We start from the raw sequence: 24,402 nt of genomic DNA on the forward strand, positions 1-24,402 counted from the left end.
CTTCCTTCTCTGGATTGCTTTGGCTATTCGGGATCTTTGATGGTTCCATATGAATTTTTGAACTATTTGTTCCAGTTTATTAAAGAATGCTGTTGGTAATTTGATAGGGATTGCATCGAATCTGTATATTGCTTTGGGCAGGATGGCCATTTTGACGATATTGATTCTTCACAGCCAGGGGCATGGGATGAGTTTCCACTTGTTAGTGACCTCTTTAATTTCTCTTAAGAGTGTCTTGTAGTTTTCAGGGTATAGGTCTTTCACTTCCTTGGTTAGGTTTATTCCTAGGTATTTTATTCTTTTTGATGCTATTGTGAATGGAATTGTTTTCCTGATTTCTCTTTCTATTAGTTCGTTGTTAGTGTATAGAAAAGCTACAGATTTCTGTGTGTTAATTTTGTATCCTGCAACTTTGCTGAATTCTGATATCAGTTCTAGTAGTTTTGGAGTGGAGTCTTTAGGGTTTTTTATGTACAATATCATGTCATCTGCAAATAGTGACAGTTTGACTTCTTCTTTACCAATCTGGATTCCTTATATTTCTTTGTTTTGTCTGATTGCCATGGCAAGGACCTCCAGTACTACATTGAATAACAGTGGGGAGAGTGGGCATCCCTGTCTTGTTCCCGGTCTCAGAGGAAAAGCTTTCAGCCTCCTGCTGTTCAGTATGATGTTAGCTGTGGGGCTGTGGGTTTGTCATATATGGCCTTTATTATGTTGAGGTACTTGCCCTCTATGCCCATTTTGTTGAGAGTTTTTATCATGAACGGATGTTGAATTTTGTCAAATGCTTTTTCAGCATCTATGGAGACGATTATGTAGTTTTTGTCCTTCTTTTTGTTGATGTGGTGGATGATGTTGATGGATTTTCAAAAGTTGTACCATCCCTGCATCCCTGGGATGAATCCCACTTGATCATGGTGTATGATCCTCTTGATGTATTTCTGAATTCGATTTGCTAATATTTTGTTGAGTATTTTTGCATCTACATACATCAGGGATATTGATCTGTAGTTTTCTTTTTTGGTGGGGTCTTTGCCTGGTTTTGGTATTAGGGTGAGGTAGGCTTCATAGAATGAGTTTGGGAGTATTCCCTCCTCTTCTATTTTTTAGAAAACTTTAAGGAGAATGGGTATTATGTCTTCTCTGTATGTCTGATTAAATTCTGAGGTAAATCCATTTGGCCTGGGGATTTTGTTCTTGGGTAGTTTTTTGATTACCAATTCAATTTTGTTGCTGGTAATTGGTCTGTTTAGATTTTCTGTTTCTTTCTGGGTCAGTCTTGGAAGGTTGTATTTTTCTAGGAAGTTGTCCATTTCTCCTAGGTTTCCCAGCTTGTTAACATATAGGTTTTCATAGTACTCTCTAATAATTCTTTGCATTTCTGTGGGGTCCATCATGATTTTTCCTTTCTCATTTCTGATTCTGTTGATGTGTGTTGACTCTCTTTTTCTCTTAATAAGTCTGGCTAGAGGCTTATCTATTTTGTTTATTTTCTTGAAGAACCAGCTCTGGGTTTCATTGATTTTTTTTCTATTGTTTTATTCTTCTCAATTTTATTTATTTCTTCTCTGATCTTTATTATGTCCCTCCGTCTGCTGACCTGAGGCCTCATTTGTTCTTCTTTATCCAATTTCGATAATTGTGACATTAGACTATTCATTTGGGATTGTTCTTCCTTCTTTAAATATGCCTCGATTGCTATGTACTTTCCTCTTAAGACTGCTTTTGCTGTGTCCCACAGAAGTTGGGGCTTTGTGTTGTTGTTGTCATTTGTTTCCATATATTGCTGGATCTCCATTTTAATTTGGTCGTTTATCCATTGATTATTTAGGAGCATGTTGTTAAGACTCCATGTGTTTGTGAGCCTTTTTGCTTTCTTTGTACAATTTATTTCTAGTTTTATACCTTTGTGGTCTGAAAAGTTGGTTGGTAAGATTTCAATCTTTTGGAATTTACTGAGGCTCTTTTTGTGGCCTAGTATGTGGTCTATTCTGGAGAATGTTCCATGTGCACTTGAGAAGAAGGTATATCCTGTTGCTTTTGGATGTAGAGTTCTATAGATGTCTATTAGGTCCATCTGTTCTAGTGTGTTGTTCAGTGCCTCTGTGTCCTTACTTATTTTCTGTCTAGTGGATCTGTCCTTTGGAGTGAGTGGTTTGTTAAAGTCTCCTAAAATGAATGCATTGCATTGTATTTCCTCCTTTAATTCTGTTAGTATTTGTTTCACATATATTGGTGCTCCCGTATTGAGTCCATATGTTTATAATGGTTATATCCTCTTGTTGGACTGAGCCCTTTATCATTATGTAATGTCCTTCTTTATCTCTTGTTACTTTCTTTGTTTTGAAGTCTATTTTGTCTGATACTAGTATTGCAACGCCTGCTTTTTTCTCTCTGTTGTTTGCATAGAATATCTTTCTCCATTCCCTGACTTTTAATCTGTGCATGTCTTTGGGTTTGAGGTGAGTCTCTTGTAAGCAGCATATAGATGGGTCTTGCTTTTTTATCCATTCTATTACTCTGTGTCTTTTGATTGGTGCATTCAGTCCATTTACATTTAGGTTGATTATTGAAAGATATGTACTTATTGCCACTGCAGGCTTTAGATTCGTGGTTACCAAAGGTTCAAGGTTAGCTTGTTTACTACCTTACTGTCTGACTTAACTCGCTTATTGAGCTGTTATAAACACAGTCTGATTATTATTTCTTTCCCTTCTTTTTCCTCCTCCTCCATTCTTCATATGTTGGGTGTTTTGTTCTGTGCTCTTTTTAGGAGTGCTCCCATCTAGAGCAGTCCCTCTAAGATACCCTGTAGAGGTGGTTTGTGCGAGGCAAATTCCCTCAACTTTTGCTTGTCTGGGAATTAATTCCGTCCTTCATATTTAAATGATAATCGTGCTCGATACAGTATCCTTGGTTCAAGGCCCTTCTGTTTCATTTCATTAAATATATCATGCCATTCTCTTCTGGCCTATAAGGTTTCTGTTGAGAAGTCTGATGATAGCCTGATGGGTTTTCCTTTGTAGGTGACCTATTTTCTCTCTCTGGCTGCCTTTAACACTCTGTGCTTGTCTTTGATCTTTGCCATTTTAATTATTATGTGTCTTGGTGTTGTCCTCTTTGGGTCCTGCCTTTCAGGAGTTCTGTGTGCCTCTGTAGTCTGAGCAACTATTTCCTCCCCCAGTTTGGGGAAGTTCTCAGCAATTATTTCTTCAAAGACACTTTCTATCCCTTTTTCTCTCTATTCTTCCTCTGGTACCCCTATAATGCAGATATTCTTTCTTTTGGATTGGTCACACAGTTCTCTTAATATTGTTTCATTCCTGGATATCCTTTTATCTCTCTCTGTGTCAGCTTCTATACATTCCTGTTCTCTGGTTTCTATTCCATCAATGGCCTCTTGCATCTTATCCATTCTGCTTACAAATCCTTCCAGAGTTTGTTTCACTTGTGTAATCTCCCTCCGGATGTCTGTAATCTCCCTCTGGACTTCATCCCTTAGCTCTTGCATATTCTCTGCAGCTCTGTCAGCATGTTTATGATTTTTATTTTGAATTCTTTTTCAGGGAGACTGGATAGGTCTGCCTGTGCAGATCCTTTCTCAGGTGTTGTTTGAACTATCTTGGACTGTACTAGATTTTTTTGCCTTTTCGTGATGATAGCGGTTGCTGTAGGCAGGTTGCGGGTGTGTCAGCTGGGAAAGAAAGTCCTTTCCTTCTTGCTGGATGCCTTGCCCTTCTCCGCTGCCTGTGACGGTTACCTGCACTCCTGGAGCAGCCACCGGGTTAGTCCCCTAAGCTGCTGTGGGCTGGGTGTCCGTCAGCATACCACAGAGCCCTGCAGGGAGTGGCAGGCATGCCAGGTGCACCCCTCCATGCTAGCAGCACCCTGTGTGGCAGCAGCAGCCTTTGGGGCTGGCCCGGGTGGCTGTGCATTGGGCTGGGATTCCAGTCGGCTGCTGGGAGTGCACCTGCTCCCTCTGGCTCCGCTGCAGGTGCGCGCAGGTCTCTCCTGAGCGGGCCTCTACTGGGCTCCTCTGGCTTCACTGCCGCCGTTGCGCACGAGCCGCGCCCGGGCTGTTTGGTCGCGCCGCTGCAGGCTCGCACAAGACTCTCTTGGTCCCGTCTGGCGCTGCTGGCGCATGGATCTGCTCCCGGTCCCTTCCGGCGCTGCCGTCCCTGGCACGTGCTGCCACTCTCCGCTGCTGGGCTGGTGTGTCAGGGTCCGCGCCAGTTGGAGGAATGACTGGCAGGCTGCTTAGTGCCGTGAGGGGCTTCAGAGCTGCACTGCCTCACCGGGGTTTAGGGCGCCTAAGTTTCCTCAGGATTCCCAGCTTCTGGCTAGTGTGCTGCGACAACTTCGTCCAGCTATGGGGTCCCTGTCTCTTTAAGACTTGCAGAAAGCACTTGCTTTTCTTTTGTCTCAGGGGCGCCGGTTGTGGGGACCTGCCCACAGGTTTTGCTTTTCCGTTTCTCTAATATCCAGCACCCCGTGCACCTTGTGTCTGTGTTCCGGGTGCGGATTTCTAGAGCTGGTTGTTTAGCAGTCCTGGGCTTTCACTTCCTCCCCGTTCAGACTCCTTTCTTCCTGCCGGGTTTTGGGGTGGGGGAGCGTTCGGGTCCTGCCTGGCCGCGGCTTGTATCTTACCCCCTTTGTGTGATGTTGAGTTCTCACAGATATAGATGTATCCTGGCTGTTGTACTGCATCCACTGGTGTCTCTTTTAGGAATAGTTGTATTTATTGTATTTTCATAAATATATGTTTTGGGGAGGAGATTTCCTCTGAACTACTCATGCCGCCATCTTCCCGTGATCCCCAACACTTAGCTTTTTATCCATGTCTTGGTTATTGTATGAACAAGGGAGTATGATGTTTTATAAATTGCTCCCTTTATCTGGAAAATTTGTAGCTGCCTTAGAAAAAGACCCTCTCTTCTGGAGTTTACATGCTAATGGAAGCAGACAAAGAGTAAATTCCTAAACAATTCATAATTTCTGACCATGACAAATCTTAAAAAGGAAACTGTGATGGAATAGAGTGATGAGACAGCATCTGGCTTGACTCCTTAGAGCAGGCAGCTAACAGAAGGGCTCTCTCAGGAAAGGATCACAAGTTTATGAGCGTGTGTGAAGCCCTGAGGGCATCCACACAGAGGATGGCCAGCTGAGGGTAAGAGGCCAGCCTGAGCCAGTAAGGATGGCCTCTGGCAAATGGTGTGTTTACAGGCCTTCAGGACGGAGACAGTTTGGACACAGAAAAGTATTTAGTGTGACTGGAACATCCTGAGTTAGTCACGGGTCCCAGAAGCACATAGGGGTCAGATCCTGTAGTGTTTTAATTATGAATGACAAGGAGTGTCTAGTTTATTTATTTATTTTTTCATTTTATTTTATTTTTTAAAAATTTTTCTTAAGGTATGATTGGTATACTTATGAAGGTTTCATATGAAAAAAGCAATGTGGTTACTACATTTACGCATATTATCAAGTCCTCACCCATACCCCAATTCAGTCATTGTCCATCAGAGAAGCAAGATGCGCTAGTTTATTAGAATAGGAACCTCTGAAAGGTTTTAAGAAATGAGATAATGCCAGTTAGTATGGCATTGCCTAAGTGGAATAATGTGATTTGTTTTTAAAAGATCAATTTTAGCATTGAAGGGTAAAGAGGATCATGTGGGCAACTTACTCTCAAAATTTGGTGAGAAACGTATTTACATAGTTTGATTACCTCCCCACAAGATAAAATTATAAAGGAGGAAACCTGGAAGACACTACCTGGCTCAGTGGCCAAGGTGAGCCTCACCATTAAAGTGTCATGTTTAATGGCGCTTCTTGGTTAGATGACTGAGACACAGCCATCACTTATGGGCAGCTCCTCAAAAATGGATGCTTGGAATCTACTCATAGATATCAAACCTGAACTGAGAGGCATTTTACAAAACTGGCCTGCACTCTTTAAACTGAGAAAAAACATGAACGTTCCAGACTAAAGCAGACAAGACATGGTGAGAAATCTGTAATCCTGCAAAGGAATGTTTTCACTTTTACTATGAACAGTATTGAGATAATTGATGAAATTGGAATGTCTGTAGATTAAGTTTGTTATGAAATTATGGTTATATAAAGTAATGTCATTGTTTTTATGGTATACATATATTTTAGCAAGTACCTAGAAGGGGCATCCTATCTGTAATTTACTCTCAAATGATAAAAAAAAAATTAGAGAGAATGATAAAAGCTGACTTGAGAAGTTGACATTAAAGAAATTTGAGTGAAGAGTATATGGGAGTTATTCTTATAATTTTTGTATAGGAATGAAATTTCAGCAAGTTTTAAAGCAGAGGTATTTTTAAAAATTACCTTGGATCCATTAAGTAGTAGCACTTTCTTATTTCCTAGCCTAATGCCAACATTGTCTTTAAATTCTGGGTTTCTTTATTCTTCTTGCTAATACTTGACTCCTTTGGATTGAGTTAGTTATATTTATGATGGGTAGTGGAAGAATGACACATATATATTTGTGAAAATCAAATAAAACCATTCTAAGCAAGTCTTGGTATCTTACAGGGTCAAAATCAGAGGGAAACTCCAAATGGAGTTACTTATATTGTAATGTTATTATTTTAATATATATCCTTAAGAATTAAGCCAAAAATTGTATTGTCCCAGTAAGAAAAAACCCACTCTCTTTACTGTTCGCAGTAACAATCCCCACTGAGCACTTACTGGGTGTTAGGGTCCTAAGCAGTGCCACTAGGAGTGGCTGGTGAGCTGGGGCAGCCCACACCTGTGCTCACAAACACCTGTCCAAGTGCAGAAGATACTCTTCAGCCCAAGGTCTTGGCTCTCAGCCTCTCCTGCCCCAATACTCCTGAGGGGTACTGGGTGCACCAACTGACTCTTGGGGAACGCCCTTTAAGGGAGCATCTGCCAGAATACAGGGAGAGAGCTCTAAATTCAACACATCCTCCTATTCTACTCCACATTCTAAGTTTCACTGATTTCAAGGGTGCTGTGGTAACTTTTACATCCTCTCTCCCTTCATGGAATCAGTGCTATCAACAAACAAATCAATGCTTCATGGAATCAATAGCATCTACCAGGCACTGCCAAGAGGGTGTTGGTCACCACTTTCAGACCCACAGGCCATCAGGCAAGCTACATGTGAGAAGTTAACTCATCAAATTCAATAAACTTAGATTCACGAGGGAACCTGCCCGCACCAGGACACATTTTCACTAAACTGAAATTCTCTTTGAGCTATATACATTTCATTTAAAATTTTATGTAACTTCCATCTAGGTACTGAAGTGCAAGGTTTAGAAACACATAATCTTCAGGGAAAAGAACACCTTAGCAAGTGTGTACTGAGTACCCACTATTTTCCGAGCAGTTTCAGGTACCATGCAAACTGTATAAAAGAACCAGCTCTAGAACCCTGACATCGTGTTCTAGCCAACTAGGGGCTGCCAATGTTTGCTCTTTGACTTTATAATTGCACAGGCTTTTTCTGTGGTCTTCTTCAGTATGCAACTTAGGGTAAAGTTGAGGGTGCTTTCTGTGGTCAGAGAACATGCTTCCCAATTACTTTTAGGTAACTTTACCTCACAAATCCCTACAGAATTTGTGTAATATCCATAGTGCAAATGTGTGTGCTTTTACACAGCTTGACAGTGGCAAGCTCAAAAACAGTCTAAGAGCCAGCTATCTTTGAGTAACTCTAGCCCTGTGAATAAAATTTATTTTGTCTGCAAAACATGGCACCACAAGAACACAGTTCAACAAACTTCTCTTCAATGGGACATTTATAAAGTATGCACCATGTGACAGGACCCAGGGACCCTGCATGATTCTGGAGGCGTACACAGTGCATTCGAAAGCACTGAACAGTTAAGCATCTGTGTTATAGCCCGAGTGCTGTATAGTTAAACAAAGTTAAGTTCTAAAGTCAGACTCTACTGTTTTTAATTTTATCTCCATATCCTGCTTTGGGTCATGTGAGATGAGACTTCTTGCTTCCCTCATCCATAAAAAGTAAAGTATTGATCCTACGCAGTGAGCTCACTGAGGAAAGCTCTCTAGTGAAGCCAGCTGGTGGGCAGCTAGCCTTGCACTCTCTTATGCCCCCGCCTAACCAGCACCTCCCTCAAAATGCCAGGTGTTTTGCAAACCTGCCAGGGACAGTACAGGTAAGAATGGCAACTCAGGAAATGAGTATGGTTGGATGACATCTAAATGTCATTCTGATGTTAACATTCAAATGTTATTTAAATATTCAAGTAGATCATTTTCTATGGATACTTTATTAATGATGGTAGCCTCTTAAATTATTAAAAAAAGGCTTAACTCATACAATGACAATGTTTCAGAAATTTTTTATTATAGTAGTATTTCCATATAAGATTATAGCTGTGGCAGTTTTATAAGAATAATGACTGCTAAGATTGAAATAATTTTTGAATAAAATGAAACCCATTTTGTATAGTGAGTTTTTTATGATTTATCAAGTACTTACAATCATGAATTTTCATGAATATAATCTTCATTAATTCTTTTTTTTGATGAAAAAAAATGCCAGATAACCAAACACTATTTATTCTATCATTTATTTAATAGGAAGAAATTTTATTTATCATCATAAAGTAGTAGAAATTAACCTAGAACTTAATCATTTCTAACAACCCATTTTTTATCCAGTAGTCATGAGAACAAGCCTCTAAGGAGGAATGATACTTGAGAATAAGAAAGGCCCTCGTCCTTCACTACCTCCCACTGACTGATATGCCCTGGCTAAGTCTTATCTCCTATTACAGAAACCTCAAGCACTTGGGACATTGCCATTAGAAAGGATGAACAAAAGCCATGACCCAGACTGGCATCTCCAAAAAAGACTGACACCCTGCTTATCTGTGTATAAACACAGATAAAGAGCCTCGGTGCTAAAGTAATGGCACTTCACGAAAACAATTTCTACTGTGTATGTCTGCAAACTGGCACAGAACTTTTACTTAAAATTAAAAAACTAAAAACACACACTTCAGTATGAAAATTGAACCCAGGTTAGGAAATTTTCAAGACTCTATCTCCACTGACAGCAGCAGCAGGTGACCAGCCTGGGCGCCACACCACACAGATATGCAAGCACGTGCCATGCACAGGGCAGGTGTGCAAAACATAGCACTGCTCAGGGCTTCAGAGCAGGCGGACGGTTTTTCCAGTTACTGTCAAGAAGTCATCATCAGCCAAGGCACGGAGGGCTTCTTCAAACATATCTTTGGTAATTGCCTTTGGGGAAGAGATGAAAACGAAACTTTACATGTCATGTACTCCTTTACCTGATGAAGGTACAGTGATTTCAACAGTAAAGAGCCACCAGCCTCTCCTTTTTTGGTGGTTGTACTTCCTATGCTCTGACTTAGGAGTGGCAAACACTTCCTATAAAGTGCCAGAGGATGAGGGCTGCAGGTGGCTTGATGTCCAAAGGTCTGTCACAACTACCACACACTGCCCTATTGTGCCAACATAGCCCAGAAAACACATCACATGCAGAGTGTATGACGGTGGGCCAAAGGGCCGGATTTGGCCAGTGATGTTCTTCTCCCTAAACAACTCCACTTCACTTACTCACAAAAGGGAACCTGAGTATCTCATCCCTGAAACAAATTTATATAAACAAACTTGATAGTTACTGCAAACATCCTAAATGTCCAACAACTGGTTCAGTAAGTGATGGGATATGGGTGCAACAGAATGTTTCCCAAACCTTATAATGTCATGAAGTTCATTTACCATCACAGATGATTTAGTATTGTTCATCAAAAAGAAAACAAACAGCAAGTTAAAAAATGGCGACTATAGATGACTATTCATTTTTCAAAGACCATATGCGTAACTGTAACACACAGAAAGTTATGAGGAGTTTAAAAAAATTTGCATTCTAATGTTTTTTGATGATGTGTTTATGGGTGACCTTACTTTTTTCTTCTTTATTCTTATCTATACTTATTACTTAGATAATAAATGAAGAAAAAAAAAAAGAAAACCTTGAAAGCAGTCTAAAGGGAAGAAAGAAAAACTCTATAAATAAAAAAAAATACATGTAAACACTTACTATGTCAGATTGTCCCCGAATATCTTCAAAAAGTTGTTGGTATTTCAGAGCTGGTGTTTTGCCCTTAGATAAAATAAGTTTTTTCAACGCTTCAGCTAATTCTTCTTTCCGTTTACGAGAGGTGGCACTCATTCCTAATTTAAAAGAAATTAACAAAAATGTTTATGCTATAAGCAAGTGAAATACTTCAAATTTCTGTTAAGTATCTCTAAAGTAGTGTCACCAGAAGTCAGGGTACGGTGGCTGAATGCCAAAATATTCAAAATCGTGAGTTCTCAATCCTTTGCTGTTTCTAATTTTCTATAAGTCAATAGCTGTTACTTCCTACTGAAGCATCATCTATATAACCTGTATATGAGTAGTCGCTGCTCGGTAAGAAAGGAATTACTTTAAAATGGGTTAATATGGTGGCCTAGACAGAAAAGATTAAATTCCTTTGAAATTAGATACAATACTGTGTGTATGTGCATACATATGAGTATTCTTCTCATAACTTTTTTCAGATTCTCAGCGGCTCTAATCCAAAAAAGGCTAAAAACCTCCATTTCACATGCTGTAATCATGAGCTCAATTATGAAATATCAATTACATATATATCTAATAACTTTCATATGCTTTTATGTTCAATGCAAGTAACAAACCTGTGGTAAGAATGGCTATGTCCACGATGCCAGTCCGGGGGTCCGTTGCAGACTGCTTTAGGGCCTCCCGATGGAGGCGTTTTGCCTCTTCAACATCAATTGCTTCAACTTTGTTTGAAAATCGTACTTTCGCATGGGCTTCTGCTAAGCGAATTAATGATTCCAGCTGTCGAGGGTATGCAGAAACCATTCCTCGGCTACTACCAATCTTCCTCATGTCTACATAAGCCTAGTATAGACAGGAAATAAACCCAACAATAACAAGAACCTCAGTTTTGTGGGTGAACTTTGAATAGCCAGAATTTTGTTAAATAAACCAAACTCCTGTAGGGCTGCCATGTGTAGGTACAAAGGAGAATTACAAGCCAGATCTAGCCCTGGGCCTGAAGTCATCAAGGTATATCTGATGTAGCTTTGAAGAACAGGAATGCAAGTGAAGGTGTGTGAGGCTGGGCACCCAGGGGACACAGGGTGTGCGATTAGGGGCGGGATGCCATGACTGCACAGCACTTGTCTGAAAAGATGCTCAGGCTCGCTCTGCTTTACATCCCCTGCCGAGGAGTCATTTAATGAGCGATGCACAGGATTACCAGGATACCAAAGGTAAGCTGTATTAAACTTAATATAAAGATGCCATAATTTAATTTATTTTCAAACTCTCAAGAATAAGATACAAATGGAAAACTACATACCATTTGTAACTTTTATTTGCATACTTTTGGGGGCTTAGTTAGGATGTAATCATAAAGCCCATCAAAGCTCCAGGAACCTTCCCAGTATATCACAGTGTTGGAACAACTAGCAAGTGTCATTGGACACTGCGGCCCATGTAAAAGGATACTGAAAAGAGAATATAAGTACTTGCAATTCACTTAATTTTTTTAGAAATTAGCAAGTGGAAGCTCAGAGAAATTGGATGACATGTCTAGAGTCACAAAGTTACCAAGTAGCATCACCTATATTTCAACTCAGGTATTGATATTAAACTCACTGTGCTTATAAGTATTTGAATATAAAAAGAGTATGTACAATGTACATAAGTCAATCTTTTCCCTCTTGTTTACATTTGGAAAGTCAATTTGCAACATAGAAAATAGGTATAGAAAAATTTGTTATTTTTAACAAAATAATTAATGTTTTGAAGGGAATAACCAGCTCATTCTATTAATGTTTTTGGCTACAGGCTCAGCAAAACCTTTTTAGGCTTTAACCATGGATGTGTTACCTCGATGAGAGCCTGGCTGGCTTCCTGGCTCAGCCGGGGCATGACTGTGTTGTGGGCGTAAGCGATGTAGTCCTTCAGCACTGCCATGTCCATGAACTCCTCTGCCTCCTGCTCCTCACTGCGGTAGTACAGAGCCACTAGGTGGTGAGCCAAACGCCTGTCGTAGGCTTCGTCCTGAGGGTCCAGCATGAGGAATATCAAATCAAACCTGAGAAGACATTGTAAAGGCACTGTTTTTCCTGGCTGGGAACACCACATACCTACAAATGTAATTTTAAAATTACTCTTGAGCCACCTAGGCATGCACAGTAGACATGTGTTTGGTGGGGCTGTCTTGGGAAAAGGGCCTTCAGATCTGTGCACTTCACCCTGTTCTGTTCCCAGCAGATGCCTGCTTTCCCGGCCCTGAGGAAAGGTTGGTCACAAGAAGTGAGATACTCCTGAGGGAAGTGTTACCATAATTTTGGAGACTAGATTTAAATGAAAACACAATTATTCTGGGGGAGAAAGAACTATTTGGTTAAAAAAAGTCAAGTAATTAAAATCGAAAATCCATTTAAGAATGACATTAGTATTTGGAGAAGGGGGTGAGAAAATGTGTGGATTATATGGCTACACTTTAGCACACTAGAACTCATTTACTATCTGAAGCTGTTTCCTGCATGCATTGTTGATTCTCTACGTCATCTTTAAGACTAAGATTAAAGTTGTGAACAATAGGATTCTGAAAAGGATGTCAAGGTGAGATGTCCTAATTGCTTCAAAAAATGAATTAAGGCGAGTTTATCATATAAGCAGTTGCTGAACTTTAGTATTTCCTTTTCTTAATTTCACCCTGAAAATTCTACAAATGGAGACAGGTTAGGTCTCTTTTACAAAAATGTTTTTATACCTTGATAATAATGTGTGAGGGAGCTGGATATTTTCAATGGTGGTTTTTCTAGGATTCCACTGAGACTCAATTGGATTTGCAGCTGCCAGGACAGAGGTGCGTGCATTGAGCTGACAGATAATCCCAGCCTATGAGAGAAACAGTGCTGTTAGAGGCCCCACCCCAACACTGGCACCCCAACACATTGCTAGAGGGCAAGTTATCCTCACACGTGCCCTCTGCCACATGTCCACTGTCACTAAGAGGCACGTCACCTTGGAAATTTCCATATGGGACAGTGTCCTGTCCTCAAATTCATGCCAAGAGCCAAGTTTTAAATGTATGTACACCAACACATCTTACTCAAACTAAATTCCATGCATGAGACTTACGACAAACTCAAGTCCTATGACTACCACATGACAGCAGGTTACTACAGCAAAAAGATGAAAGAATTCTGGAGAAAACACTCAGTGTTAGCTATAATCTAATGAGAAAAGTTATTTACCAGTTTCCCTAAGTTAGAACCAAGGTTAACACTGTGTGGTCCACAGATCTGTATTTCAAGTACTCATGTTTATGAACAGAGAATGGGACTCACCTTGGCGATAGAAAGAGTCTGCTGTTCCATGACTTCATGCAATACTGATCTTGTACTTTCATTCATCTTGTCGAACTCATCAATACAGCAGATACCATTGTCACTCAGGACAAGGGCACCGGTCTGCAGGACGAGCTGCCTCGTCTCAGGGTCTTTCATTACATAGGCAGTGAGGCCAACAGCACTGGAGCCCTTCCCGGATGTGTACTGGCCCCTGGGGACCAGGTTGTACACGTACTGCAGCAGCTGGGACTTGCTGGTTCCAGGGTCACCGCACAGCAGGATGTTGATCTCAGCACGAAATTTGCCCCGTCCTGTGTGGCTAAAATCCTTTCTTGTTCCACCGAAGAGCTGAAGCAAGATTCCCTAAACAAATAAACAAACAAGTAAACTATGTCTAAACATTCATTTACTATAGAATAACTGAGGTACAGCTTAAACATGAGAGGTACTTTTCTACTCTGTTAATAAAGAATTACAATAAAGAAGTCAAAGGAAGGTAGAAAAAAATGTTAACAATGCTAGAAGTTACTACTAAGCAAATTATTCGTAAGCATATAATTCCATCAGGCCAGAATGGGAGCCCTGTAAATCCCTATTCTGACTTGACTCTGTGCGGCTTTTCTTAAGTTTAGAAACATTTAAGTTTGTTGTAGAGATGAGGTAAAACAATGATGCTGTGGTTCTTGTCAACCAATAACCAAGTCAGGCTGTGAGTGCCTTGCTCTGCCCGACAGGCAGCAGCCCTTATTCTTTATTGGGGAGAGTAGGGGGAAAGGATGTTTATATCATTTGATCCCAAAGAACCATAAATTCCAACCACAAGTTACAAATCCCTTGTTACCTTCTTTATATCTTCATGTTCATAAATGCTGGGAGCCAAGGCTGAAGCAAGTCTCTCATAAATATCTGGTTTTCTGGAAAGTTCCTTAAGCAATTCCACACGCTTCTCTGAAAAAAGTTTCTGTTCTGCTTCTTCATCAAGACCATGCAGACGTTTTGCATCAGTTTTCCGATAGTGAATGACATCAATGTGGGTTTTGTAGACAGATTTCACGTTACTCACTCTTGGATTCACTCGAATCGGAACAGCTCGATAGACGCCTGAGGGCACAAACACGAGGCACTTTACCTCCCACTATCCGGCTCACTCAGCCAGTGCAGACCACAGGCAGTGCGGAAGATAAGGGCTGGGCCTGGAGGAGGCAAGCTTCCCAGCACACTGCCTGCATGGCCTTCCCAGAGCTCAGGACTCAGGCGTACCCTGCAAAGTTTCCGCCCAACAGGGCAGGGCAAGAGGAAAGAACACGGATCTCTGAAAAAGGCAGACCTAAAAACACGTTCCTCTGTGAGCACTAGTCAGCTATGGCTTTGCGCACCCACATGAACATAACCACGGCACATAACCATTCTGAGGTTTAAATGAAATTGCTTTGCTTCTAGCACAGCACATGGTTATATTCAATGAACGGTGTTTTCAACAGTACTTCCACTTTTAAGCTGAGTATACAGAATGTTAATAATTATTTGACTGGAAAAAAACACTACGATCTGGTACCAAAAACTTGGTGAGTGGTCACACCCTACCCTGTTTCGTAAAGAGAATTTGTGAGCATTAAAGGAAGCAGATGAACCCTTCAACCATACCAACTCATCCATTATCTACGAAGAAAAGCTTCCAAGACTGATACGTCTGATGTTTATCTTTTTTGAAGTCCAAACTTGAAGGATTGAACTCCAGGACAAATGTTTCCTGCTGCTTTGAGACAACACTGGATTTCTCTCAGCCTTCACAACAGGCTGCCACAGATCACCTGTCATTCTGTTTATTAACAGGTCACTGAAGTCTTTTTTTAATTATAAAAAATGGTTTCTATGTAACATTTTCAGATTGTACACTATTCTTCACACCAAGACAGATGAGGCATGGATGACTGTTTCTTGGGATAAAGGGGCTGTGCTGGTGCGCACCACAATTCATCTCTTCACAGAAATGTACTGATGGCACTCACTTTGTATCTACATGGTGCTTCCCACAGCCCCCAAATGCTTTCCCACATATCCTCACATTAATTCCACTTCGCCATGAGGAAATTAAAACGTTGGATTAAATACTTTATTAGAGGTTTCAGAGCAGTAGGGTGGTAAAACTAGGATTGAAGGATGACATTCGTTCCCATTTGGAACTATTACAAGTACTTTTACAACGGGAGTGCTGGTGACAACTGCTGGGCTCCTTCTCAGGGGACTGGGCGTGTGGCCGGACTCACAGAGCAGTGCAGGTGAATACCCCAGGAGCACAGCCCCTCGGCCCCAGCAGAGGCCTGAGCCCACCACAAACACAAATCCCCAGCACAGAGAGGTCAAGTGAAACGGCGCCACACTACCCAGTGGCACTGGGAGAAAGACTGGCAGCTGGGTGCAGTGAGAAGAGCCCCGGGGCAGCGAGAGAAGAGGAGTCCTGGTGCCACTCATTACCACAGGCTCTTAGCACAGTGATCTACACATCTGAGTCTCATCCTCCTCAGCTCTAAAAATACTACAGTGAAATTCTGCAGTGTAAGGTGCTCTGACTCATTCGTCCCTAAATAAATATATTTTAACCCTTAGCTGTGTATTTGGGAAATAAGGAAATTATTAAAAATTCCAGAGCTGGCCAAGCGCTACTTCTTGGAGTGGTTGGCATAGTGCAACACCTACCACCACCCTCGTCTGAAGCTTTCTCCAGACATCGACACTCTCAAGTCAAGATACACATGTAGCTTGGGATGCTGAGACAAGGCAAGTGACTGCAGGGGGTGCACACTGGAGGGTTCCATCCAGCTAAAAAGAGCGTGATTGAAGCAGCACACCCCACCATCTCCAGACCTGAAGGACAGCGGAGGCAGGACTGAGCCCTAGGACAATGAATTCCCAACTAGGCAAAGGACTAGAAAGTGTCACTAAAAGCCAGACAGACTTACTGCCATCAATACAACCTACATTCTTACCTGTAACATTCACTCTGTCCCCTGGTTGAACCTTGTCAACAAGATCATTGTGAGCAAACAGGATGACAGTGTGAGGTGTCTGTCCTGCAGGCATATCTTCAGGGGACTCCTGAAGCTTGATCTGAAAGAGGAGCAGTGCGAACAGAAAACTCAGGAAAGAGCATAATGGAGACAAAACTTTGTACCACTTAAAGGCAACTGTTTTTGATGCCTAGCATCTTTCTCTTTAAAACATCATTCTTTGTTTTAACCTCTGGATGGTTAAGTTTTTAGAAAAGCTTTTAATGTGGCATGGACACATGCTTTGTGAGAATGTTATTCATTTAAAGACTCCTATGGAGGGAAGGAGCAGCAGTTCACTTGACTGTTTTCCCACCATTTAGAGATTATAGTGGACATCTCTGCATAAATGTTTCTCTACATTTCTAATTATTTTGGGGGATATTACTGCTAGCAGACATCCTGGGTAGAGCTGTTCATGGTCAAGCACTTCTGTGCATCTGTAACTGCCTGCAACTCACAAGTTCCTACCTATTCACCTGACTTGTATTTACTCACCTGATGGGCACCTGCTGAGCACAATGGCACAGGCTGAGCCCTATTCCAGGTGTTGGGGACTCTGAAGCAATCACTTTCTTCCCCCAGATTGGAGGGGGGACAGACAATACACAAAAGCATTGCACAGAAGAAAAAAAAGCAAGGATCAGAGGCAGTGGGGTGGAGATGCTTTCCATAAAGGTTAGGAAGGGTCCTTCTCAAATCAGGTGACCTCTGGGTAGAGGTCTAAGGATATTAGGAGGGACACAACGTTCTTAATGAAAAGAACAGCAAGTGCAAAGGTCCTGAGGCAGGCCAGTGCTTGGCTGAGGAGCTGTGAATAAGGAAATGGCTGACATAACATCAGGGAGGCCTGTGGGTACAAGGGGGTGCTGTGGGGTGACACTTGGCCATGTAGACTTGAAGGCTACTTTAAGATACTAGGTTTTACTTAAGTCAGTTGGGAGTCTTTGAAGCATTCCAAGACTACTATACCAATGAGCTCCTTGGAAGCAGGGCACCCACCTCTCCATCTCCATCTCCTAGCAATGTGCTGGCATGAGTTGAGGTACATTTGCCCCAGTAATTTATACCAATAGCAGATAAAAATTTATATCTTAATTTTCAGTTTTTTTGGTTAGTAAAGAAGTTGAGCACTTTTCCATATTTGCTAGTAATTTTCTTACTGACTTCCTGTCAGTAAGTATTCTGAACACATTCTCTCTACTTAGCATTAAAAAAAACTGTTTAAACATTGTAACAATAAAAACTCAAGACCTTGTGCATACTTTTTACACCACTACAATCATGGTAAATAAATGATTTCCTTTTACCACTTACTTCTGTCATTTTAGTAACTTTATCTTTTAAGATTTTCATGATTGAAGATATAAAAGGCCAGGCTTCCTATAAAGTTTGTGAGGAAAACAGAAAAATTTCTCAGCCTATTCTATACCAGTGAGACAGTTGCAAAATGACACAATTTAATCAAGTAATTTTCACTGATCTTAAGTATTTTGTATACTTTGATCTGACATATACGAAATTTTTTTTTAACAACTTAATTACTTCCCATAGAAGCAGCTGATGTTAAATTTAATAGATGGAAAAGTAGGCTAGTTTCATCTGTTAAATTACAAATGACATTAAACTTAAGATGTTTATAGTGGAAGAATGCATTTTCTTCTCATTATGAAGTATTTCAGGCTGAGAACAGAGTATATAATAAAGAGCTGGAGCTCACTGGTAATAAAAACAGGGACACTGCTATCCCTAAGCTGAAGAGCTGCAAATGCCAAACCGACATCCTGCTAACAAAACCTACATCATCAGAGAAGGAGCTGAACGCCGTTTAGGGAAGCAAGGCTTCAGGGCCTTCCTAGCAGGCAAGTTTGGCTTTTGAGAATCTAGAGAGATGTAGAATGGAGGCAAGATATATGCCAAAGGGTTGGTGGCCCGTGGGTCAGAAGGCCATGTACCATCTGCTTGTCGGAGAACATGGAGCGGTTGTGGATCAGCGCCATGCTGTGGGCAGTGCGGCAGCGATCACACACACAGGGCTCGGCAATGCGGCCACGGTCTATCTCCACCCGGGCCGTGTGGGCGCACAGCTGGCATTGGAAGAAGGCCTCCTGCATCTCCGGAATCAGCTGGGACGTCCTGATCACCATGCCACTGATAGCGATGAGCTGGTCGATATCTGCAAAGGGAGGGAGGCTGGCTCGCCCACCAGGCCAATGTCCCCAGCCCAGCCAATGTCTCCCTTAGCTGGCCCCTGCCAGGGCAGGTCTGGGCCTGCCACCAAGCCCAGAACCACACTGGGAGATGCAGAGGAACCAGGGATGGCAGAGGTCAAGGCAGGTGCATGTCCAGGTGCCCTCAGTCTGGCCTAGGATGCCCTTCCTGTGTCCAGTCTGCCTTCCTCCTGACCTTAATGGGTTCCTGGCTTCTTCTTTCCTCAGGGCCCTGTCCAATAGGCATCCCCACCTCATTTCTCTCCTGCTCAGCCCCACTGTCTTGTTTCAGATCAGAAGCTCTGTGCTTTTGCCCTGTCCATAGCCTCCATTCACTCACTGTGCCATGTGCGGTCCTGCTCTGTATGTGAAAGCCAGACAGCTGGGCCTGAGTATCTGTATGACCCTGAGGACACTTAGCCTCTCTCTGCCCCACGGTCAGAATAGGACTAATGATAGTACACGCCTCACAAAGTTGAGACTAAGACTGAGCATACATCAAGCCTAATGAGAACAGTAGGCAGAGAATAAGCACTCTATAATTCAGGCGGTCATCACTATCTATATAAGAAAGCCCCTGTACAGACAATTTCTCACTCTTGCTCATGGTTCCTCTAAAATTTGGACCCTCCCTGATGACTTTTTCCCCAACTAATTCCCACTGCTGGTTCCAAATGAGTTAGTTACTTGTGGTCTAAAGAACTCAGCCTGTAGTTAGCCACTGCCACCTTGTAGATGGCTCCATCCTTCCCCCTCCCAGTGCTGAGGCCTCTGCAATTCAGTCCCACCCTCCTACCTACTTATAATGCTTCCTTGCTTTTTGACCAATCCTTCTTTTCCTTTAAATGCAACTTGTTAACAAGTTATATAAATAAAAGTTAAAAACCTTTGAAACCAGCGGACTACTTGGCAGTTCCCTGACTTCTAAAACTATGTAATCTCCAATCTTACCAATTATTTTTCACCTAGCAATGTTCTGCCTCTGGAAACCTCAATGCAGCTCCCCTACCTGCTCGTGTCCCCACCAGAGCCGCCTAACAGAGAGATGAGGTCAGGAACCAATTTCATAAGAGAAAAAATACCACACTTCTTTAATCAAAAGCGAAGTCCAACATTTGTTCATATTTATGGCTGTCTTTTACTGAAATCTGTGTCTTTTCTCAGACACTGCCTTGTTTCAACAATTCGCCTACAGGGGTATTCATGAATTCTCAACGGCTTTTATACTTCAATCTTCAATGCATGGCAGATAATCACACACATGACATGGCAGGTAACTGTCCTGTACATCACTGTTCAGCTTAGGGTCCTGTCTCATGCCTGAGCTACTGATAAATTCTCCTAACTGAACTTCAACATACTTTATATACTAGACCCACTGTGAACTTCTCAGGAGTGGCAAAATCCTTCTCCTCAAAATTATCAATGGCAGTCTACTGACTTTGGAATAAAAATCTGATCAAGTAAGAATTCAAAGCTCTTTGGGACCTCAGCCTTACAGCACCCCCACAAACATTTCCTTCCAACTCCCTGCTCCAGTACCATTTATTGTCCACATGTAACCCTGTTTCCCTTCTGCTTATATCCCTTCCTTCTGCTAAGTGAATTCCTTTACATCTGCTGTCCAAGTGCTGAGAATAATCCAAATTTCTCTTTCCCCATGAAATCTTCCACTAGGTCCTATGCTCTCCTCCTCCCCCTGGGCTAAAAGGCATCTCCGCATTGTTCTTCTGTTATTCTACCTCTTTTCCTATTTACTTTCCAAACCAGATTTCTTTCTTAAGCTCCAGGGCAGGGATCATAGCTTGTTATTTATTTTATACAGTGATTTCGACAAAGTGCCTACTACAAACCCTAAAATTATTTGGGAAAATTCACCTTAAGATAGAGAATTGTTGTCAATAGTGTGAAAATATTTTATATAATTTCAGTTAAGTTAGAAAAAGGTATTGTGAGCTCTTAAATGTACAAAATAATTGACTCTGCTAATATTTTGCCAAGTTGTAATCTATTACCACCACTATCACCAATTCTTTCGATGAAGTAAGATTTTGCTTTTTGTGTAAGGTATTTCCTGCTATTCAAAATATTACCTTCTGGATTCAGGTTTCTCATATTCTTAGTCTTCAATGCATTGAATGGTCTTACTTGAATCTGATGTTCTAAGATAGAGTCAGGGTAACGGTCAAAGAAGATCTCATTGATGGCCATGTCAAAAGTTGGGATAACTTCCTATAAAAAATAGGTATAAGGATGTTAAGCTGTGCTTGTATTCCTATCTTAGGCTTAAATATATGAAACAAAGCATTTCATAGCAGCAAAGTATAAAACAAAGACACATGCTTCATACTTTATCATGTATTATCATACACATTGTTTACAAAACCTTGGGCACACTGGACTAGCTCACCTCTGCACATTCTCATTTGGGTTAAATGTGATTACATGAGAGAGTGCCTTTGTGACATGCAGGTGTACCTCAGTAACACAAGTCTGAGCTCATACTTTTCATGTCTTACTTTTTCTCCATAATGAAATGACACCAAAATAGGTTTCAATCATAGCTATTTTTTTCAAATTTGTTAACATTTGTTTCTTAATTCTCCAGATGAAGAAACAGCCCCTGGGAGCCTAAGGAACTCAAGTTTCAAGGTTACACAGCTATTAAGCAGCAAAATTAAGTCTGTCAAGTCTGCTGATCTCCAAAGCCTATAGCTAAAATCAACATGGCTGATAGTTCATTCATCAAACCTGACCCTAAGCTTAGAAGAAAAAGACTATAATATGGTTAATATATTGTTAGAGATGACAGAAGAGTTTATGCATTTATAGAATATTTCCCTTTAAGATAATTTACTTAATCAAACCCAAGAAGTCATCAATTTTAAGATTCAGCATTATTGTTAAACTATCAAGAAACTGCCGATTAAACAATGACACGCCATTGACAGTAATACACATCCCAATTTCAGAAATGCTCAAGTGTGAAAAAATGTTCATCTTAAAGGAGATGAAACATGGTTTGCTTAAGTTTCTGTGCTTCGGAGGCACATTCTGATAACCAAGGAAATTTTGCTATCCAGAAACCTAGTTGATCTACATGTTTACTGTAATTCACAAAGGCCAAAGCCAAGTTCTTACCTGTGGGTAGCAGATGAGCTGTCTGTATAGATTTTTGTCAAATGATTTTATGTGTTCACAGTTTATATCTAAAAATGGCTCCCCAATAACATTAATCTATAAGACAAAACAAACAAGTTATATTCTAGTTGTTTTAAAATGCTTACTTTGCATTTATAAGTAAGAACATCTGATTACCTCCCCGAGTTGTTGCATGTACAGAGGTTCAGTAATATCTATGCCAACGTTTTCTTCTTCTTTGGCCAGTGGGTCAGTAAAACGCTGAAGGAATCTCTTGATGTGGAGAGAAAAACATTAAACTCAATGTATTAAGAAATGAGCAACCATCAAAAAACAAAGTTTTAAGTAGGTCACTAACTGGAGAAAGACAAAAATACCTTTTCTTCTTAAAAACTAGAAAATCAACAATTGTAAATTACCTAAAACTCTTCCCCTAAGCATTATGGCTCCTTAGATATATGCTATAAACACTTTCTCTAGCATTTTCAGAGCCCTAAAGGTATGAATTTTAACACATATAGCTTACCTGAAAATTTTCTTTGCAGGCTGCCACATTTACATCTGTTCCCCAAATCACAAGTTTCTGGCCTAAAGTCTGTTCACTTGCCACTGTATCTTCTGCAGTGGGCTACACAGAAAAATATGACAATCATGTTAATGGTGAATTACCCATTTTATGTTCCCCAGTGATGCCAGCAGAAGACTGTACTGTATACTCACCCCATCTGACTGCATATCCACCTGCAGGCCCTTGCGTGCAGACCCCAGATCAGGCCTCTGCCTCACTGGTGTGCCTCTAACACCACTCCTCGGAGTTCCCTCTACCCGAGAGCTGGGAGTGCCATATGTAAGTGGCGAGCTATCAAAGTCAAGAGGAACAGCTACAAAAATAAAATGTGAAATTCTACCGTTAAGTTTTGGTAGTGCACAAACCCTAAACTACAGGATAACATAAAACAACAGGTAACACGTGTTGATCTAAGTCTTCTAACCGCAATTGCACACAGTGTTTATGTATCCTGTGGTGGAGAACTGTCTGAGGACTATTGAATGCCCTATTAAAAGAAGCTGCGCCAAGTTTGTTTGCTCACTAAACTCTGAATCTATGATCCCTGTACTCTTGGGTGAACACATCAGCTCGTGCACGGAGTTGCAACTACCCATCAACAAAGCAGCAAACCTGATGCACCATGTGCATAAACCACAGGATAACCCAGACCTGCACAAACATACCTGAGGAGTGCATCTGCGGAGGGCTGGAAAACAAAGGGTCGCGTGAGGCTGGGCTCTGCAAGTCGGCCCCCGGTGAAGTGGGCATGGGCTGCAGCTCTCCGGTGGACGTGGAGTCCTCGCCCCGGCGCTTGTGAGAAGGGGAGGCCCTGGCATCCTCACCGCGAGCTGGGACACAAGAACAGAAAGGCGCCGTCACCCCTATCTCTTCCCGATGTGCCTCTAGGGGCGGTCAGACTCGTTACCGGACACGCATCACAACACCGCGCCGGCAGGCGGCGACGCCACGTTTGCCCGTCTTGGTGTGGCACCGGCCGGCGCGGCGGATACCGTCGCCGCACGCTGCGGCCGCCGCGCGCCCAGTCTCCGGAACGGTGGGAAAAGCGGGCGGGACCGCACGGCCCACTAGCCGACCGAGGCACTTACGCGTCTGCGCTGGGGTCGCCCGCCCGCGCCGGCTTCCGCGGCGGCTCGGGGTCGACGCCGGGGACGACATGGTGCTCTGGAACGTGCACCACAAAACACCAGCTAGCTCTGCCCCAGGCACTCACAGCCCGCTCCGCTCGACGGCACGCGCAACGGCCGCGCTCCCGCACCGAGCCAGCCCCGTCGGAGTTTCGCGCCCTGGGCCTCGCCGTCCCGCCCTCGGCAGCGCCTCACCAGTCATGGAGGCGGCTCTGGAATGGCCCCGCCTCTGGAAGGCTCCATTGCGCACCGACAGGGGGAACTCAAGGGCTGCCCAAGGAGGTCCAGACAGGGCTTCTCTCGGAGTGCCCCTCCGTGCAGGTGGTTTGCCCCCGTGGTGTACCGCGCTTTCGCTGGAAATCTGCGGAATCCCACCAGGCCAAGTGACGTGGGCTCATCTTCATGGTGGTGGCGCCCAAGGAGAACACGCTTCTTTAGCCCTTAGGCGTTTTCCGTTCTAAAGATATCCCTAGTGGTTTTCCACTCATTTCATCACAAATGCTAGATCCCGACTCAAGCCCTGGCTTGTCTTTTTCTGCCTCGGGTACCTAGTCAACTTCAAGTTACCAACTCTCATTCATTTCAGGAGGTCAAAACGTTGGATTCCAGTTTCTCTTTAAGCGTCCACGTACGCATGCTAAGTGTACTGTGTGCAACACACTAAAAAATCCGCCACTATCTTAATTCACCCGTGAAGGGCAGTTCCTACGTGGAGGGCCCTCCCGCGACAGCCTCATGGAAGGTTCCCGCCGTCGCGAAAGCCGCCCGCCGCCAGGCCCGCCCCGAGCCCCGCTAGCCCCCGCCCCCCCGCCAGCCCCCGCCCCGTGCGCGTGGCATTTCGGGACCGGGAG

The 24,402-nt window shown here is 42.5% G+C and overlaps 1 protein-coding gene across 2 annotated transcripts; it reads right to left on the reverse strand.

Moving 5' to 3' along the window:
- Positions 1 to 8,361: 8,361 nt before the first annotated feature.
- MCM4 (minichromosome maintenance complex component 4) lies at positions 8,362 to 24,266 on the reverse strand. 2 transcript variants are annotated; one of them, XM_036925484.2, is made up of 16 exons: positions 23,747 to 24,266; positions 23,090 to 23,254; positions 22,577 to 22,737; positions 22,383 to 22,484; positions 22,034 to 22,129; positions 21,857 to 21,952; positions 20,809 to 20,947; positions 18,461 to 18,681; positions 16,446 to 16,566; positions 14,300 to 14,559; positions 13,456 to 13,821; positions 12,876 to 13,003; positions 11,984 to 12,191; positions 10,759 to 10,987; positions 10,118 to 10,251; positions 8,362 to 9,291 (listed from the first exon to the last, which is right to left on the reverse strand). In XM_036925484.2, the coding sequence occupies exons 1-16, from the start codon at positions 23,751 to 23,753 to the stop codon at positions 9,199 to 9,201; spliced, it is 2,526 nt and encodes an 841-aa protein (XP_036781379.2). In that variant the 5' UTR covers positions 23,754 to 24,266; the 3' UTR covers positions 8,362 to 9,198. The 2 variants fall into 2 exon arrangements, with proteins under 2 accessions (XP_036781379.2, XP_036781378.2); XM_036925483.2 differs by lacking the exon at positions 23,747 to 24,266 and adding an exon at positions 23,513 to 23,740.
- Between the last annotated feature and the right edge of the window lie 136 nt (positions 24,267 to 24,402).

The sequence above is a fragment of the Manis pentadactyla genome, chromosome 3, assembly GCF_030020395.1.
Source record: "Manis pentadactyla isolate mManPen7 chromosome 3, mManPen7.hap1, whole genome shotgun sequence".
NCBI lineage: Eukaryota > Metazoa > Chordata > Mammalia > Pholidota > Manidae > Manis > Manis pentadactyla.

What these genes read in the sequence shown, in the direction of transcription:
- MCM4 (XM_036925483.2), bottom strand. Translation starts at nt 23,582, where the DNA reads ATGTCGTCCCCGGCGTCGACCCCGAGCCGCCGCGGAAGCCGGCGCGGG. An exon ending in TGGATATGCAGTCAGATGGG is followed by an intron (nt 22,485 to 22,576) that starts GTGAGTATACAG and finishes TTTTCTGTGTAG; the next exon opens with CCCACTGCAGAAGATACAGT. An exon ending in AGACTCTTTCTATCGCCAAG is followed by an intron (nt 13,004 to 13,455) that starts GTGAGTCCCATT and finishes TTTCTCTCATAG; the next exon opens with GCTGGGATTATCTGTCAGCT.